Source organism: Rana temporaria, chromosome 12 (genome assembly GCF_905171775.1).
Source record: "Rana temporaria chromosome 12, aRanTem1.1, whole genome shotgun sequence".
NCBI lineage: Eukaryota > Metazoa > Chordata > Amphibia > Anura > Ranidae > Rana > Rana temporaria.
Window position 1 is genome coordinate 73,588,752 of NC_053500.1, and position 19,602 is coordinate 73,608,353.

The 19,602-nt window shown below is 44.5% G+C and overlaps 1 protein-coding gene across 6 annotated transcripts in view; it reads left to right on the forward strand.

The window, feature by feature from the left end:
* LOC120918553 (probable ATP-dependent RNA helicase DHX58) overlaps positions 1 to 19,375 on the forward strand; it is a 57,012-nt gene extending 37,637 nt beyond the window's left edge. For all 6 annotated transcript variants that reach the window (XM_040330187.1, XM_040330190.1, XM_040330189.1 and 3 more), the window contains 4 exons: positions 1,401 to 1,562; positions 7,968 to 8,155; positions 17,007 to 17,100; positions 18,960 to 19,375. In XM_040330187.1, the coding sequence (XP_040186121.1) occupies positions 1,401 to 1,562; positions 7,968 to 8,155; positions 17,007 to 17,100; positions 18,960 to 19,220 (705 nt within the window). In that variant the 3' untranslated portion in view covers positions 19,221 to 19,375. The remainder of the gene's footprint in view (positions 1 to 1,400; positions 1,563 to 7,967; positions 8,156 to 17,006; positions 17,101 to 18,959) is intronic.
* Positions 19,376 to 19,602: the final 227 nt, after the last annotated feature.

A 19,602-nucleotide genomic window follows, 5' to 3' on the forward strand; every position in this document is an offset into this window, starting at 1 on the left:
GTATTGTTATCAGTACACTATGTATACTCTTTGCATGCATACACTTAGCTTGGTTTGTTCAGCCCGCAATTACCATACCACATGGCCTAATTTCATGCAGTGTATTGTCATCAGCATATGTCATGCATGCAAAATGGGTTTAAGTAGACTACAAGTATTATATTGACTGTTTCCATTCTAGACAATTTAACATGGCCCCTGTTACATTGTGGACAATCAGGTTACCTCATCTGTTCATGGGGATTTAAAGCGGTTCTCCACCCTAAAGTGGAGTCCCGCTGATCGGAACCCTCCCCCCCTCCGGTGTCACATTTGACACCTTTCAGGGGGGAGGGGGGTGCAGATACCTGTCTAAAGACAGGTATTTGCACCCACTTCCGGCCCGGCATTCACGGGCAAAAGACGGGCATTCCGTCACATCCCGTCACCCCCCCCTGTTGTGTGCTGTGAACACTCGGCTCCCAGCACACAGCGGGAGCCAATCGGCGGGCGCGGCGCGACTCGCGCATGCGCCGTAGGGAACCGGGCAGTGAAGCCGCATCGCTTCACTTCCTGGTTCCCTCAGCGTGGATGGCGGGGGGAGCAGCAGAGAGACGAGCGATCGCTCGTCCTCTCCTGCGATCGGCGCTGGACTCCAGGACAGGTAAGTGTCCTTATATTAAAAGTCAGCAGCTGCAGTATTTGTAGCTGCTGGCTTTTAATATTTTTTTTACCATGGCACATCCGCTTTAAGTGTAGAGGTGATCAGACCTGGTTTTTCACTAGGACTGGGTGCAATATAGCTCAACCCACTGTCGTCCATACAGGTTTCTCTGGTGGCCATCAGGTCTTTATGATCTTGAAGGGGTGGGGGTACTAAAGGGTATTGTCCAAGGGGTGAGTTTGGGGAAGTTTGGTCAAGGGGAGGGAGTTTGGGTTTTAATCATGGGTGGGTAGGAGGGGATACTGGGTTGTGATTCATATTTAGAATTTTGTAATAAAAGTTGCAGTAGCCATAAGTTGGTGTCATTTTCCAAATGTATTTTTCTTGGTTGAGCTATAGTTATTTTTGGTAAGACCCACCATAACTTTGGTTAGGCACTGCTATTTAACGTGGGGAATCCCAGGATCATTTTTTTGCCCATTTAAACTAGTTCAACTATTAAAGGAAAACATTGAGAATTTCATATAACTCTAATTACCTATTTGTCTGGCTCTATGGAGTATTTGGTAACCCATGCTTAGGCATTTTTACAACATGTGCTCAGTCTGAAATGGTCCGTGCAAGATGGGAATATGGGAACAGAAGATTCATGTTTTTTTTCTCTAATAGACAACAGAAATAGTCAATATTGCTGTTAGAAAAGGGAGGTGCTGAAGATGATGCATTCTGGGTATAATACTACTGTGCCTTTCTTTAGGCTAGAGGCAGAGCTCGGGCTGAGGACAGTTGTTATTCATTTCTGGCCAAATCCGGAGGAAAGGAGAGCCAAAGAGAGAGGACCAATGAATTCTTGGAGGATCTGATGAAAAGGGCTATTGAGCATGTGCAGAATCTACCCGAGAGGGAATATAATGTAAAGGTGAGTGATGATACCAGAAATCTGTGTTTCTGTAATTTTCTATTCCAATCCAATACAAAAAGTACTTTACATGTAGTGGGGGAGCAATGGAATGCTGCTCTACACTATGGTATGTGGCTTCAGTAAGACTGTCTCCTACATGTATAAGAGCATAGGGAGAAGAGTAGGGTTACCACTGTTTCTTCAATCCAAACCTGAACACCTTAGCGGCACATGGCAATTTCTTTTTTGTAGTATACACTATAGCAAGGGTCTCAAACTGGTGGCCCTCCAGCTGTTGTAAAACTACAAGTCCCATCATGCCTCTGCCTGTGGGAGTCATGCTGGTAACTGTCATTCTTGCAATGCCTCATTGGACTTGTAGTTTTGCAATAGCTGGAGGGCCGCCAGTTTGAGAAACCTGCAATATAGGGTTGTAAAAGACCTCGGCGGCAAACAGTAGGTGTGGCCAAACAGTGGGAAGCATTCTTGTACCCATAAAATATGCTTTGATTGCTGTACCAAAAGTAAGAGTCTCACAGACATGCATAAACCTCAGCACAATAATTTTGAAAAATACATTTCTTCTATTAAGCCTCTTTCACATTGAGGCGTGGAGCCGTGGTGACGGTATAGCCGCGCTATTTGTAGCGCGGCTATACCGTCGTATTTACCGCGATATTCGGGCGCTAGCGGTGAGGTTTTAACCCCCCCAGCGCTCCTATACCGCGGTAAAGATGCGGCTAGCAGGACTTTTGGAGCGCTCCTGCTAGAGCACCGCTTCAATGTGAAAGCCTTCGGGCTTTCACATTGAACACTACAGGGCAGGTTTTTTCATGCGGTATAGCAGCACTATTTTTAGCGCTGTACCGCATGAAAAACGCCTCAATGTGAAAGGGGCCTTACACTTGATTTTCCGTACACTGAAAATAGTCAGAAAAAAACATTTTATGTGAGCCTACCTTAAAGAAGACCTTCATTTAAAATAGTCATGGACTGCTAGGCAAGAGTGGTAAGATAGGAATGGAACATATAAAAGCTAACTTAACCTCTTGCCACCTACATAACGTCTATGGGTGGCAAAGGTCCCTGTACTAAGAGCGCATTAACTGGGTGCTCCCAGCACAGAGACCGAGATGTCAAAGACAGCTTTCGGTCTGTACTAATGATCAGGTACCAGTAGAATCGGCTCCTGATCATGTGACCACTTCCACAGTCAATAAAATTGGTCACATGACTTGGCAGACAAGCATACAAACCCAGGTTAAAGGGACACTAGGGCAGTCAGGAAGGGGTTAAAAATTAGGTTGTGGATGTGAAAGTGTGTTCCCACATATGCATAAATTACACGCTGCTTTAAGAAAACGTGTGGTGGTGCCATTAACTCTTAATGACACCACCATGCACTGAAAAATGTGGTGGAGTTTCCACTTGATTTGGGACTTGCCCAGAGTAAATATATTGCAATCCACTATCCCTCGCATTGTACACACTCCTGTGGATAGCATCTAGCAGGAATGGCTAATCAGAGCAGTGCTTGCAGTGCCAGGTATTCCTGCTATGTGCCTTTCTGAGAGAGCTGCACCTCCCAGCTCCCCAGCCTTGCCCCACTCCCCCCCACCCAAGCTGTAAATCATGCAAGGATGACACTGCATGATGGAGGAAGAGCTTGTCAGTATCACTGTGCCCGAAACACCGGTGACACAGGTGCAGTGGTTTAGTGGTCCTTGCTCTGTACTTTCTGGATCATATCCTAAGAAAAAGCAATGGAAATACAGTAATCAAATATGCTTGGGGAGCCAAAGTCCTGGTCCATAATGTGTCCACATTTTATGTGGACTGCAGTCCTTACCCCTTTTCAGGCCTTTTTTCTTAGGGAAAAGGTGCAGGAGCTGATTCCCCTCCCGTAGGCCATGCCTATCTCTGCCCCCTACTCACCCCTAGAACTGCCCCATGGATAGCCTTTTGTCTCCACCTCTACAGACCTCTTATCACCACCTCCTTTAGAGAACAGATAACCAAGTATTATTTAGGAGTCTGTACAAGTAATTTGTATGGAATTTGTTAATAAAAATCAATGTGGTAAAATGCACAAAACATTAGAACTATGCAGCACTAACCAAAGTAAAAACTCAGCGGCACCTTCCAGAAGATTTCAACAGCTTCATATCCTGCAAAGAGACAGCCCCATATCCTGCAAAGATACAGACTGATATCCGGCAAAGAGACAGCCCCATATCCTGCAAAGATACAGCCCCATATCCGGCAAAGAGACTTCCTCACATCCAGCAAAAAGACAGGCCCATATCCAGCAAGAGACATTCCCATATCCAGCAAAAAGACAGGCCCATATCCAGCAAAGAGACAGGGCCATATCCATCAAGAGACATCCCCATATCCAGTAAGAGTCAGCCCAGTCCAGCAAAGAGACGGCCCAGTCTAGCAAAGAGACGGTCCAATCCAGCAAAGAGACAGCCCAATCCAGCAAAGAGATGGCCCAGCCCAGTAAAGATACAGCCCAGTCCAGTAAAGAGACAGCCCAATCAAGCAAAGAGATGGCCCAGTCCAGCAAAGAGATGGCCCAGTCCAGCAAAGAGATGGCCCAATCAAGCAAAGAGATAGTCCAGTAAAGAGACAGCCCAGTCCAGCAAAGAGACAGCCCAGTCCAGCAAAGAGATGGTCCAGAAAAGAGACAGCCCAGTCCAGCAAAGAGATGGTCCAGCAAAGAGACAGCCCAGTCCAGCAAAGAGATAGCCCAGTCCAGCAAAGAGCTGACCCAATCCAAAAAAGAGATGGCCCAATCCAAAAAAGAGATGGCCCAGTCCAGCAGAGACAGCCCAATCCAGAAAAGAGATGGCCCAGTCCAGCAAAGAGACAGCCCAGTCCAGCAAAGAGACAGCCCAGTCCAGCAAAGACACAGCCAAAATCCAGCAAAGAGACAGCCCAGTTTAGCAAAGAGACAGCCCAAGCTAGCAAAGAGACCGCCTAATCTAGTAAAGAGACAGCCCAGTCTAGCAAGAGGCAGCCCAATTCCAGCAAGAGATAACCCAGTCCAGCAAAGAGATAGCCCAGTCCAGCAAAGAGATAGCCCAATCTAGCAAAGAGACAGACAGACCAATCCAACAAAGAGACAGCCCAGAAAGGATACAGACAGACCAATCCAGCAAAGAGACAGCCCAAATCCAGCAAACAGACAGCCCAGCAAACAGGCACAGCACAATCCCATTCAGCAGCATTTTTAATGAATTTTTCCTTAAAAAAAAAAAGGCTAAAAACTTGTCTCCACAGAGACACACATCGTTTCACTCTGCACCTCTGCTACACAGGTGCGCCAACGTGAGCTTCCGGTCTGCCGGGTAAGGCTGCAGCCGGAGTTGAGCTGTAACTCTCGCCCACTCCACCGTATGATCAGTCCAGTTCGGCAGCAGGCTTTGCTCCCAGTGCCTCCCACACTGTCATGTTGTTCCAACACGTTCCACCAGAAAAAAAACCCTGCCTCTTTTAATATAGGAAAGGATTTTGCCCACTTTTGAAACCACAACTTGGAATTGCATGCTATTATTAAGCTTATCCTCTAACAGGACACCCAGATTATTCTCCACCATTCACTCCCCCAGCTGTTCCCCCCCTAGTATGTATGATGCATGCATGTTTTTAGCCCCCAAGTGCATAACTACATTTATCAACATTAAACCTCATTTGCCACATAGTTGCCCAATTAAACAGAACATTGAGGTCGGCTTGTAAATTGGAGACATCCTGTAATGACGTTTATCCACTGCATAGCTTTGTGTCATCTGCAAACACAGAAATAATACTTTTAATCCCAGACCCTATAATTTTTATAAATATATTAAAAAGTAAGGGTCCCAGCACTGAACCGTATTATTAATAATTCATACTCCCTGAATACGTTTTTTTTATCAGTTTTCTATCCGTTTACAAACTGATTTTTCCAAGCCTGTAGGCTTAACCTTACTCTGTTCTGACAGATTGCCATCTGCATGGTGATGAGTGACAAATCTGTAGTAAAAGTGTGTGCACTGCAGAATTGGCATCTAGGTCTTACACCCACCCCTGAGCAATGCTTGTGTTCCTAGCACCAGGTCCAGGTCCTAATGATCCCCAACACGTGTTCTTGAAAGAATTCCTAGTTACAAGTTCCTGTGCCTCCGGAGACCCTTACAACCCTAATTACCTGTAACTGTGTGCCCTGTGTACTCCAAAAACAATCCAGCCTACTTTCACCTGTGTCCAAGGTACTCATGGTGTGTCCCTACACTCCTGTCTTCCAGTTCTCCCAGAATCTACCCCAACAACTCCAGTGTTGCAGGACACTCACACTCCAGTGTATCTGTGTTCTCAGAACCCCAGTTCTGCAAGTAATGCACACTCCTGTGTACCTGTGTTACCGGAACTCCAGTACTGCAAGAGCATCTCACACTTAAGTTCTTATGTTTCCAAGAGAGTTTTCTGTCCATGATTGAGTTTCTTGTTACTGTGACTCAAGCACCCCAGTACCTAAATAGACTCCTGCACAATTGCAAGTCAAATGCACCTGTATGAATTCTGAATGATTTCAGAAGTGTCTCAAACTAATGTCAAATGAATGTTGTTAACAAAAGCCCTAAAACAACAAAGTTACAAAGTAAAATTAGAGTTTCCCCACCGCTGCCTCTGTTCCAATGGCAATGATTAGAACCATGTCTTCTTTCTTGTCTCATCAGCTGTACCTCTAAGAAAGCCAAGTGGAGACACATGTGTTATGCCGCGTACACACGATCGGTCCATCCGATGGACCGTTTTCATCGGTTAACCGATGAAGCTGACTGATGGTCAGTCGTGCCTACACACCATCAGTTAAAAAACGATCGTGTCAGAACGCGGTGACGTAAAACACAACGAAAAAAACGAAGTTCAATGCTTCCAAGCATACGTCAACTTGATTCTGAGCATGCGTGGATTTTTAACCGATGGACGTGCCTACAAACAATCGTTTTTTTCTATCGGTTAGGTATCTATCGGTTAAATTTAGATTGCTTTTTTTTAACCTATGGATAAATAACCGATGGGGCCTACACACGATCGGTTTGGTCCGATGAAAACGGTCCATCAGACCGTTCTCATCGGTTTGACCGATCGTGTGTATGCGGCATTAGGCATTTTCCCAATCTCTTTGCATTTTTTTCAGCATTTATGTCTTCATGATTATTGCATACTTAAGTGATGAGGGAGAAGGAGAGCAGGGACACTGTCTACCACCGGCCACATCTTGACTACAGTATACAGTGAAAACATCAATGGTCTCATTAGACCCCAGATGTTTTCATAAACAGGTCAACTCTGCACACTGTCATCAAGGGGCTTCTTAAATAATACATGAAAGCCAGCATAAAGTAAAATAAGAAAATGAAAATGTACATGGTACTTGTTGGGCATCACCACACATGGTGTGAGTTTAGGAATAATTGTAGAGTCATAATTTTACTTAATAATAAATATCAAAAGTTTTTTACTGTAAGTTGCCTACAGTTGGGGTTTTTGCGTACTTGCAATTTCTACTTTTTTACAAAAACACACACTATTATATTTATGTGTAATTGTTATTTATTAAAGGGGAGTTCCAGCCTTTTTTATGTTTATTAAAAGTCAGCAGCTACAAAAAGTGTAGCTGCTGGCTTTTAATAAACAGACACTTACATGTTCCACTGTCCAGTGACGCGGCCGCCCGGAGCTATCGCTCGTCTCCCCCCCTCTCTGCCGCCGCCTCCATTCTGACTGTGGGCACACGGCCATGACAGTTTTTGGCTTCACGGCCGGGCACTTACTGTGCATGCACGAGCAGCGCTGCGCTCCCTGAGTGGACAGGCGATCACCTGGGACCTGTCACGTGTCCCAGGTGATCGCCTACAGGGAGGGGCCACCTAAGGCTATATGACGTATCGCCTAGGTGGTCCCTGGGCGGAAGGAGGAAGTGGGACAGGAAGTCCCACTCCTACTGAAGCCTCCACTCCCCCCCCCCCAAAAAAAATGACATGCCAAATGTGGCATGTAAGGGGGCGAGGAGTGGTTTAAGCGGAAGTTCCACTTTTGGGTGGAACTCCGCTTTAAGCAGTTTTATCTTTTATAGTAGGGATTAATGAAATAGCTGTATTAGTATTCATCAATTATGATTTTAAAGGCATTATTACCAAAATATAATTATGATAAACAGTTCAACTATGATGGGAAATACAGAATTAATGGCACCATCTTTTAATTCTGGCTGGGGGTGCAGGGGGCTTTTACAAACATTAAAATCTTCAATGTGTATGTGATAAACACTAAATATGGTCTGTCCATCCTCCATAAAGAGAGGTAGCACCAAGCAGTGGTAGGGTTAATTTAGGAGTCAATATTTAACCATTTGATAATTTTCTGTCACAGATTTTGGACCTGCAGTTATCATCTGTCATTGAACGTCAGGTGAAACAAGCTAAGGAGGAGCTGAAAAATAAGTTCAATCCTCAAGATGTTCGATTCGACTGCAGGAACTGTGCCACTGCAGTTGGGCACGGGAGTGATTTTCGGGTTGTGGAAGGCGTTCACCATGTCAACATTAATCCTACCTTTAAGTAAGTGTACGTTTCATTCATGGAAAATGGTTGATGGGAAGCCTTGTGTTAGGCCTCATGTACACTGCTGCTGGTAAACGGAGGTTTAGGAGCAGTTGGGCATTTTTTTCAACTGCTCCTGAACTTTCCTCTATGTTATCTAAACAGTCCATTTCCAATTCTTCCTTACCCCTGGAATGGAGACAGCGCCCAGAGGCGATTCAGTTTGCATGTGTTGCGCTTTACAAGTTTTTCACTCACTCACTCAGTACATGTACACTGGTTTGTTTATAGTCGTTTCTAGGCAGTTGTGTTTAGAGGCTTTTTCTTGAACCCAAAAAAATTCAGAAGCTGTGTTTAGTGGCAGTTGAAGCGCCAAACATGGCTAAACGCTTCCTCAGCTGAGGAAGTTGATGTAACGTAACGCGTCCGGTGGTTTAGGAGCCTGAAACATCACGTCGCTCATCTGCTGTTCATTCCTAAAGATTGTTACTTCAAGCCGTTTTTTGTCTGGCCAAATGTGAGTAGCCTGACTTTTGCTTCTTTTAAAGAATAAATCCAAACATTGCAACAGTGAGCACTTAGTCTGTGATTATCTCTTTACATGCACCTGTCCTTTGCGGTTTGGTTGTCTTATGAGGATCTAATACATCAGCCTGGTTCCTGTTCATGACCTGCCTACTTGATTTGCTTTATTGACCATCTGTTAACTCAGTGGTCCATATATGAAGGTGAGAGTAGCCATCTACAACGGTGGAGGGATCACTTCAAAATTTTGGTGGATTGTCACGTGGTGGAGATTTATTTTCGTTTAATTCACTCATCTTCTGACACTTATGGACTGTTTGTTTGAATTGTATTTAATTTTTAATATTTTTTTTTTTTTTTTCCATTTTTTCTGCATATTCATATTCACACTTATGGTATTGGTGTTTGAGTATACCAGTATCATTTATATATTTGAGTTTTGCGCTGCACTTTTTCTATTTTATTTTTTACTTGCTTAGGATTTTTGCGAATTTCCCTTAGTGTTCAGCTGGCATTACCAGTGATCTGAACCCTGGGGGTCTGTATCACATAAATACACTTTTAATATCATAATTTTTTGATCTATATATTTGCGCTGATTGCACCCTGTTTTTTATATACTATTTAGCATATATCAGAAACTAAAATAACAGTTTTAGGTGCATTGACCCTGTAGTAAAATGTTTAGTTAGTTTTTTTTTAAACAATCCATAAAGAGTATGTCACCCCGCCCGATTCCAAAACCCCTTCACCCACAGACCCCCATAAACACCAGTCCAGGGTTGTGGGAAAGAGGCCCTTGTCCCCATCAACATGGGGACAAGGTGCTTTGCCATGTGGTCCCTCCTGACAAGGTACACTCTCCCCTTTCCCAAGTTGAGGACTTGTGGCTTGGTTTGGTTCCTGGAGGCCACCCAAGCTGCATTCTCAGATAAGGGTCTAGTATGAATCTTTAAGGGGAGGGGGACCTTACACTTTTTTTTCTTGTATTCTGCATGATGTTTCCCCTTACAATCCATACCAGCTTCAAGGGGGGGGGGGATTTGAGGGGAACTCTATGCCTTTTTTCATGGTATCCCCTTAAAATTCATACCAGACCTAAAAGGCCTGGCATTAATTTTGAGGCTGACAGTTGAATGTGCTGAGATAAATCACTGGTTGGAATGTCAGCAGGTGTGGCTCCTTAACAACCAGGACAAAGCCTGTCACATTTAGAATTGGTAATAATACCACTAAATGTTCAGCTTCACACTGCATCTGGAGGCTCGGTCAGCTAAACACCCATTCATTCACACAGGATTCTCCATAGACAGTACACCGTGCAGAAGTCTCTCTTATATTATTTCCCCTGCTTCTCGAATGCTTTTAGCCTATAAAGGTAGGCTATTTTCTCTTTCTGCGAATGTTAACCACTCCAGACCCGCGCTATAGCTGAATGACGGCTACATCGCGGACCTGAAAATCCAACTGGACGTCAATTGACGTCCGCCCCTTTGCGCGTTCCCCGCGCGCACTCCAGAGCGCGCAGCGGGGAAACTCTGTGTTGGCCGTGTCCCTTGGACACAGCCAATTACAGATCGCCGCGAACGGCCAATCAGAGTGGCCGTTTGCGATCTGTGCGGCCAATGAGAGATGATCTCATATGTAAAGATATGAGATCAATTCTCATTGCCGTTTTACACAGAGACAGCGTCCCGTGTCTGGAGAGGAGACCGATCTGTGTCCCTTGTACATAGGGACACAGATCGGTCACCCCCCCAGTCACCCCCCCTCCACCTACAGTTAGAACACTATGCAGGGAATACATTTAACCCCTTCCTCACCCCCCAGTGTTAACCCCTTCAATGCCAGTCACATTTATACTGTAATTAGTGCATATTTATAGCACTGATCGCTGTATAAATGTGAATGGCGCCAAAAATGTGTCAAAAGTGTCCGATGTGTCCGCCATAACGTCGCAGTCCCAATAAAAATCGCAGATCGCCGCCATTTCTAGTAAAAAAATAAATAAATAATAAAAAATAATAATTCTGTCCCCTATTTTGTAGGCGCTATAACTTTTGCGCAAACCAGTCGCTTATTGCGATTTTTTTTTTTTTACCAAAAATATGTAGAAGAATACGCATCGGCCTAAACTGAGAAAACAAAATGTGTTTTTTTTTAAAATTGGGATATTTATTATAGCAACAAGTAAAAAATATTGTATTTTTTTCAAAATTGTCGTTCTTTTTTGTTTATAGCGCAAAAAATAAAAACCGCACAGGCGATCAAATACCACCAAAAGAAAGCTCTACTTGTGGGGAAAAAAAGGACGTAAATTTTGTTTGGGAGCCACGTCGCACGACCGCGCAATTGTTAGTTAAATCGACGCAGTGCCGAAAGCTGAAATTTCACCTGGGCAGGAGGGGGGTATATGTGCCCAGTAAGCAAGTGGTTAATTCTCACAGTCAAATGTTCCTTACACATATATTACAAATGGTATGGGTATTATTCATTACGCTTGCATGAATGTTGAGACATTTGCAAAGCAAATTTTTCAATAACTAGCCCATCTTTTGGGCATAATACCATATTTAGGATATCTAGTAGGCCTCTTTCACACTTGTACGACTTCAAAGTCGTGCGACTTTGCCATAATTTCGTGGCCGCGATTTTGCAGTGATTTTTGGATCAGTGCTACTTTGCCACAACTTTGGCATTAACCAATGAAAACATACATGGTGTGAGGTAATTCCCTTTCCTGCCATAGTTGTTTCCAATTCCTGTTTGCTTCCTGGTTGTTGTGGTGTGGTGTGTTGTGACAGAAAATGTTTGCTACTCAATAAATTGCCACAGCAGTTGTCATTGCTGCTGCAGCAGTAGCAGTGCATGAGGAAGAAGCGGAGGACAAGGACATCTCTTTTTTTGGGCTGTTTGGAGCACATTGTTCCTGAGAGAATAACCAGGATGTGATGTTTTTTACAATGCCGCAGCAAAATGACTTGCTTGCGGCTGTAATGTATTGCCTTCCGGCAATATAGATAAAAATCAATATAAAAATCGGCATGGGTCCCCCCCAGTCTTTTAAGGGGAACTCCACGCCAAAATAAAACATTTACGTGAGGGTCCCCCCCCCCCAGAATCCATACCAGACCCTTATCCGAGCATGCAGCCTGGAGGACAGGATAGGGGAAAAAAACTGCAAAGCACCTTTACCCCATGTTGACCCTGGCCATTGGTTGTGGGGGTCTGTGGGCAAGGGGCTTATTGGAATCTGGAAGCCCCCTTTAACAAGTGGGCCCCCAAATCTCAGCCCCCCTATATGAATGGATATGGGGTAAAAAAAAGTGTCCCGCAATGTAAAACCATCGTCAATCACACTGCCCGATGGACTCCTAAAAATAGAAAAACAAAAATAATCTATCTCGATGGGAGGCGTCCTACCGACTGCTGTCTTTTCGCTGTGAGAAGCTGTTATAGGCAAGCGTTTGACATAACCAGAAGACCTGCCCCCCTCTGCCGACACATAACGTCAGAAGGGGCGGGGTCACTTGGTTACATCACTGGTTGGCCCCACTCTTGCCTATATAACAGCTATCACAGCCAAGGGACAGAAGTCTGTGGGACGCCTTCCATCTAGGTGGAGGTTTTTTTTCTTTCTATTTTTCGGGTCCATTGATTGAAGAAGGATGGACGTCGCAGGACACTTTTTTATTTTTTAATAAAGGAATTAATTTTTTTGTGAATGGGTAGGGGTACAATGTATCTGATACCAATTCACATAGGAGGGCAGGATCTGGGGACCCCCTTGTTAAAGGGTGCTTACAGATTCCAAAAAAGGGCCCGCCCACAGACCCCCACAACCATTGGGCCAGGGTTGTGGGGACAAGGCCCTTGTCCCAATCAACATGGGGACAAGGTGCTTTGGGGGGACACCATGTTAAGGGCAAGCAGCATTATATGGTTCAGGAGGGGGCGCTCGCTCCTTCCCCCCTATCCTGGTCTGCCAGGCTGCTTGTTTGGATAAGGATCTGCTATGGATTTGGGGGACTCCACGCCCATGTGTGTGTGTATATATATATATATATATATATATATATATATATATATATATATATATATATATATATATATATATATATATATGTAGTTAGTGTACAGCTTGTATAACAGTGCCTTAATCTCTTGGCCATGGAGTTCACCAGAGCTTCACAGGTTGCCACTGGAGTCCTTTTCCACTTCTCCATGATGACGTCACAGAGCTGGCGGATGTTAGAGACCTTGCGCTCATCCACCTTCCAATTGAGGATGCCCCACAAAAGGGTTTATGTCTGGACACCTTTACCCTCAGCTTCTTTAGCAAGGCAGTGATCATCTTGGAAGCATGTTTGGGGTTGTTATGTTGGAATACTGCCCTGCGGCCCAGTCTCCGAAGGGAGGGTATCATACTCTGCTTCAGTATATCACAGTACATGTTGGCATTTATGGTTCCCTCAATGAACTGTAGCTCCCCAGTGCCAGCAGCACTCATGCAGCCCCAGACCAGGACACTCCCACCACCATGCTTGACTGTAGACAAGACACACTTGTCTTTGTACTCCTCACCTGGTTGCCGCCACACACGCTTGACACCATCTAAACCAAATAATTTAATCTTGGTCTCATCAGACCACAGAACATGGTTCCACTAGACCACAGGTGTCAAACACAAGGCCATTTCATGTGGCCCTCCAGGCCATTTCATGTGGCCCTCGCACCTCTCCTGCAGCTGCAGGAGAGCTTCAGCCCTCCTCTGGTCCTCCTCCAGACCCCTACTTTATGCTTTCAAGCAATGCATCCAGCTTCTTCCCAGCAGCAGCATAAGGAAGGGGGGTGCACTGTGATGTAAGGGAGAACAGGGGACTCAACTTATGATAATGGGGTGGCTCTTGACATCTAATTTAAGGGGAGGACATCTAATCTTGCAGATATAACTGGCCCTTTTGAGGACAATCATAATGCTGATGCGGCCCACAATGAAATTGAGTTTGACTCACCTGCACTAGACCATGTCCTTAGTCTGCTTGTCTTCAGCAAACTCTTTGCAGGCTTTCTTGTACATCATCTTTAAAAGAGGCTTCCTTCTGGGATGACAACCAATTTGATGCAGTGTGTGGAGTATGGTCTTAGCACTGACCTCTGGATATGACCCTGAACACGTGCACTCAACTTCTTTGGTCGACCATGGCGAGGCCAGTTCTAAAGTGAACCTGTCCTGTTAAACCGCTGCATGGTCTTGGCCACCGTGCTGCAGCTCAGTTTCAGGGTTTTGGCAATCTTCCTATAGCCTAGGCCATATTTATGTAGAGCAACAATAATAATATTTTTTTCAAACCTCAGAGAGTTCTTTGCCATGAGGTGCCATGAGGTGAACTTCTAGTGACCAGTATGAGAGAGTGAGAGCGATGACACCAAATTTAACACACCTGCTCCCCATTCACACCTGAGACCGTGTCACCGGGGAGGGAAAATGGCTAATTGGGCCCAATTTGGACATTTTCACTTAGAGATGTACTCAAATTTGTTGCCAGCGGTTTAGACATTAAAGGGTCACTAAAGAGAATTTTTCGGGGAGTGGCCCCGAACCTGGTCTTCTGGGGCTGTCTTGGCTCCCCCCCGCAGGAACTTTCCACCTTCATGCAAGCTCTCTTGCATGGTGGAAAGTTCTTGTGGGCGCACTCCAGTGATCCAGCCGGCGGCTATAGCCGCTCACTTTATCACTTCGCCCCGCCCCCGGCGTGCCGCGTCATTGGATATGATTGACAGCAGCGCGAGCCAATGGCTGCGCTGCTTTCAATCAACCAATGAATGAACCTTGAAGCCGACCGAGAAACCTGTGCGTTCACGAAGATATATATATATTTTAATACACTGCCTGCGTTGTATATATAGTCTACACTACACTGACTACACTGTATATATAGTCTACACTCCACTGACTACACTGTATATAAATATACTAAACTACCAGCATGCCACTAACTAACCTGCCTCTACTGTAGCTAATGTTCTAAATGATAGCTAATGTTCTCTCAATGACTATGATAACACTATATACGGCCGCAATGTAAGCAGCCTTATATAGTGTGGGGCTTGGGCTTAGACCCCTGAGCCATGATTGGCTACAGCAGGGGTCTCAAACTCAAATTACCTGAGGGCCACAAGACAAGTTTTCATATCCCATGGGGGGCTGCATGCAAACTTTCAAACTTCAAAAACAACAGTACTGGTGTCAGCGAACGCATTATTAACCCCCAGCGCTGATGTCAGCGGGCGCATTATTACCACCAGCACTGGTGTCAGTGGATGCATTATTAACCCTGACCACTACACTGCACACCGACCACTACACACTGACCACTACACTGCACACTGACCACTACACTGCACACTGACCACTACACTGCACACTGACCACTACACACTGACCACTACACTGCACACTAACCACTACACTGCACACTGACCACTACACACTGACCACTACACTGCACACTGACCACTACACTGCACACTGACCACTACACTGCACACTAACCACTACACTGCACACTGACCACTACACACTGACCACTACACTGCACACTGACCACTACACTGCATACTGACCACTAGACTGCACACTGACCACTACACTGAACACTACACACTGACCACTGAACACTACACACTGACCACTGAACACTACACACTGAGCACTGAACACTACACACTGAGCACCGAACACTACACACTGACCACTACACACCCCACTGACCACTAGACGATGGCCACTACACTACACACTCACCACTACACCACACTGCACACTGACCACTACACACCCCACTGACCACTACACTACACACTGACCACTCACCATCAGGGCACAGCACATCAGATCACAGAGCCCAGCACATCAGGGTACAGGGCACAGCGCACAGCAGGGTACAGGGCACAGTGCACATCAGGGCACAGCGCACATCAGGGTACAGAGCCCAGCACATCAGGGTACAGGGCACAGCACATCAGGGTACAGGGCACAGCACATCAGGGTACAGGGCACAGCACATTAGGGTACAGAGCTCAGCACATCAGAGCACAGCACAACAGGCCACATCAGGGTACACGGCACGGCACATCAGGCCAAGGCACATGGCACATCAGGGCACAGTACATCAGGACAGGGCACATGGCACATCAGGGTACAGGGCACAGGACACAGCACATCAGGGTACAGAGCCCAGCACATCAGGGTACAGAGCCCAGCACATCAGGGTACAGAGCCCAGCACATCAGGGTACATGGGGCACATCAGGGTACATGGGGCACATCAGGGCACATCAGAGCACATGGGGCACATGGGCCAAATCAGGGTACATGCGGCACATCAGCCACATCAGGGTACATGGGGCACATCAGAGCACGTGCATGCTTTGGCTAATCATCAGATATCAATGCACTGTGATCTCGCAGTGCAACATGGGGCGTTCTGCGACGCTAAAAAAAATCGCAAACGCCCGATCATGTTCGCTATTCGGCAAACGGGCGAACACTGATGTTCGAGTCCATCCCTACTGTTTATACTCATTCGTTCTCTGTAGTGGCCTGTTCATCCCTCCGTTTTCACACCTTTTACGCTGAAGATCAGTGAACTCCCTTAATAGAAGCTCAGTGTAAATGGTAGTGGTCAGTGTATATGCCCCCTTTCAATTTGTGGCTAGTATAAATGCTCTGTTACTTTAGTTCTCGGTGTAGATGCCCCATTACACTGGTGGTCAGCGTAGAAAGAAATGCCCCTTTTCTGTTTGTCAGAAGAAATGCCCCCTTACAATTATAGATGGTTGGGGACCAGATGAGGACCAGGACTAGGTTAGGAACAGATATTTAAAATAAAATAGGAGGGTTTAATATCAATTTAATGGTCAGTGTGTCAGAAGTAATGCCCTCTTATGTCAATGGTCAGTGTGTCAAAGAAGTGCCCACTTACATTGGCAGTCAGTGTGTCAGAAGAAGTGCCCCTTACATTTGTGTTCTATTGAAGAGGTGCACCCTGGTAGTCAGTTGGAGAAGAGGTGTTCACTTACATTGGTAGTCATTGTGTCAGACGAAGTGCCTCTGGTGTTAAGCTCAGTGTAGATCATCACCGGTATCAATCACTTGTCTGTGGTGATGCAGATGAGATGGAATGAAATGTTAGTATCACCAAGATTATTAATAGGAAGAAATGTTGGTATGTGCTGCCCCCCTCCCAGGCACCATAGCAGCCAAGCTGTAGTTCTGACCCTGTACATACAAGATGCAGGTCCTTCAGCTTATCATTATCTCATTTTATACACATTTTCAGAGACTGTTATGAAGAATACACTGAACCTATTGATCTGGGAAAGAAGATGAAGGAATGGGTCCCTGGAGGAGCCATCAGATGCAAGTTTTGTCAGGTAGTGCTGTATTTGTATTCATTCATCTAAATTCTCTGTCTTACAATGAGAAAATTCTAGTTCTGCATTTCATATTTATCTTGTATCTGCCATGTACAATATGTGCCCCATAGATTGCCAACATTTTAAATGTTAGAATTTCCAGGGTGATTTGCTAGCTCAATTGTTTGTTTTGTATGCTATATTTTGATAATCTTAGATAATTGCCAGAAAAAAAGCATGACTAGATGGTTATAATTAAACACATATTATGATAAATATTTTATTGTATGGGGGGGGGGACAGTACTAAAAACTATATACAACATATAACAATCTCCATGGGATTTTTAATAAAGTATTTTCCTATATACTGTACTTAGTTGGTGCCCTCTGCTGTTTCCTTTATATACTGCAAAGATTACTTGTTTTAATGAGGAGTTACCATGGATATATTTGGACTAGGGCTGTTACTGATTAAAAATTTTGTGTTCGATCAATCTTTTTTTTTTTTTTATCGATTAATCGACTAATTTCGATTAATTAATGCACATACAGATACTACTTTTAGCTGATCTCCTTGCATTACAGCATAAGGGCAGATGTGTATATTCTTGCAGTATGGGGGCAGATGTGTATATTACAGCATGGGGGCAGATGTGTATATTACAGCATGGGGGCAGATGTGTATATTACAGCATCTGCCCCCATGCTTTAAGATACACATCTGCCCCCATGCTTTAAGATACACATCTGCCCTCATGCTGTACAATACACATACTCCGGCTCATAAGTATAAATGCATCTGCCCCCATACTCCAGGAATATATACATCTGCCGATTCTGCCCACATAATGTTACCACACGCGGGATGGTTGTCCTCTCTTACCTGACTATACATCAGGCAGGCAGACCGTCCGCAAAGTAGCTGATGGACACGTGCGCAAGGGAAGATGATACAAGCAGGCGGGCGATGATGACGTTGGCGCGCCGCTACTCGGCTGCCGCCGGGTGGACCAAGATGGCTGCAGGTCCGGAGCTAGGCCGAAGCCGCGGCCTTTCCTATTGGCGAGACCACGGAGCTCACTCCGCGGATTGTCGTAGATCAAAATTATTTTAATCGATCAAAGAAATTAACGACTAATCGAACAATTAATCGTTAATTTCCGCAGCCCTAATTTGGACCTATGGGCTTTTTAGTATAAACCTACACCTCACAGCACATTCACGTGCATGATTATGTTGTTGTATCGCCATTCTTGATAATTCTCTGTGAGAACAAAACTCATAATCTAATTTTGACCAAAAAGAGCCTAGGGCCAAAAAACAGTACAACCCAACTAAAGGGATATTGGGCAATTTTTAGGAAGTAACACCCACAGAAGTAGGTACCCTCAAGTGATGGTGTATGAAGTTTAATGATGCACAAGGTCTCAATATCAAGTCAGAGAGTCTCTGGCTTGATATTGAGACCTTGGGCTTCTATCTTAAAATTGAAGGTGATTATGCTCACTTTAAAGGTCCTAAACTGCATACTGTACATACTTGTAAAGAAGGAGACATGTAAGCCTATGGGAGAGCCAACAAGTTCAAGGCCACTAATATTAAAATAGTGACTCAGGTTTCTAAAGGTAAACTTCACAGCACCCCACTCACCTCCCTGCCTCATTATTGTGTTACTGTCCATCATAATGATGTGCCAGCAGAGCCCTACAAGTTATGTTAATATTTTGCAGTACCTGCTCTTCATGTATGTCTGCAGTTTTGAAATTATGATTAATTACAATTTCTCTTTTATTATCCCTATATAGATATTGGCAACACTTTTTCTATTCCATATGTTTACACACTTCAGTTAACCTGATATTTGCTTTTTTTCAGAGGGACTGGGGCTTTATTATGATCTACAAAGCAGTGCCTCTTCCAATTGTCAGCATCAAGAATTTTATAATAGAAACTCCCGAGGGGCGTAAACCCTGCAAAAAATGGAAGGATGTGCCTTTTCCAATAGAGAAATTTAATTACACACGGTATTGTGAAGAGAACAATTTAACTGATGATGAGGATGATGATGATGAGGATGATGATGATGATGATGATGATGATGATGATGACGACGACGACGAGCTCTGTGTTTCCTAAATTGACAACATCATAGCAATATTAAAAATGTCAGAGGACATATTGGTGTGTGGGAAGAAAATAGTTTTGTATCAAAGTTCATTCTCTATCTAAAGAAATAATATTTATGATCATAAAATATTTTTTGTCAATGGTACTAAATACCTTTGTATCAACCAGGGATTTTCAACATTTGTCATTTCATGAACCTCTATAAATAATGGCAAGGTATGGTAAAAAAAAGAACTTAAAACAAAAAAAAATGTTTACCTCAATGCCGCGTACACACGATCAGACATTCCGACAACAAAACAGTGGATTTTTTTCCGACGGATGTTTGCTCAAATTTGTCTTGCATACACACGGTCGCACAAATATTGTCGGAAATTCCGCTCACCAAGAA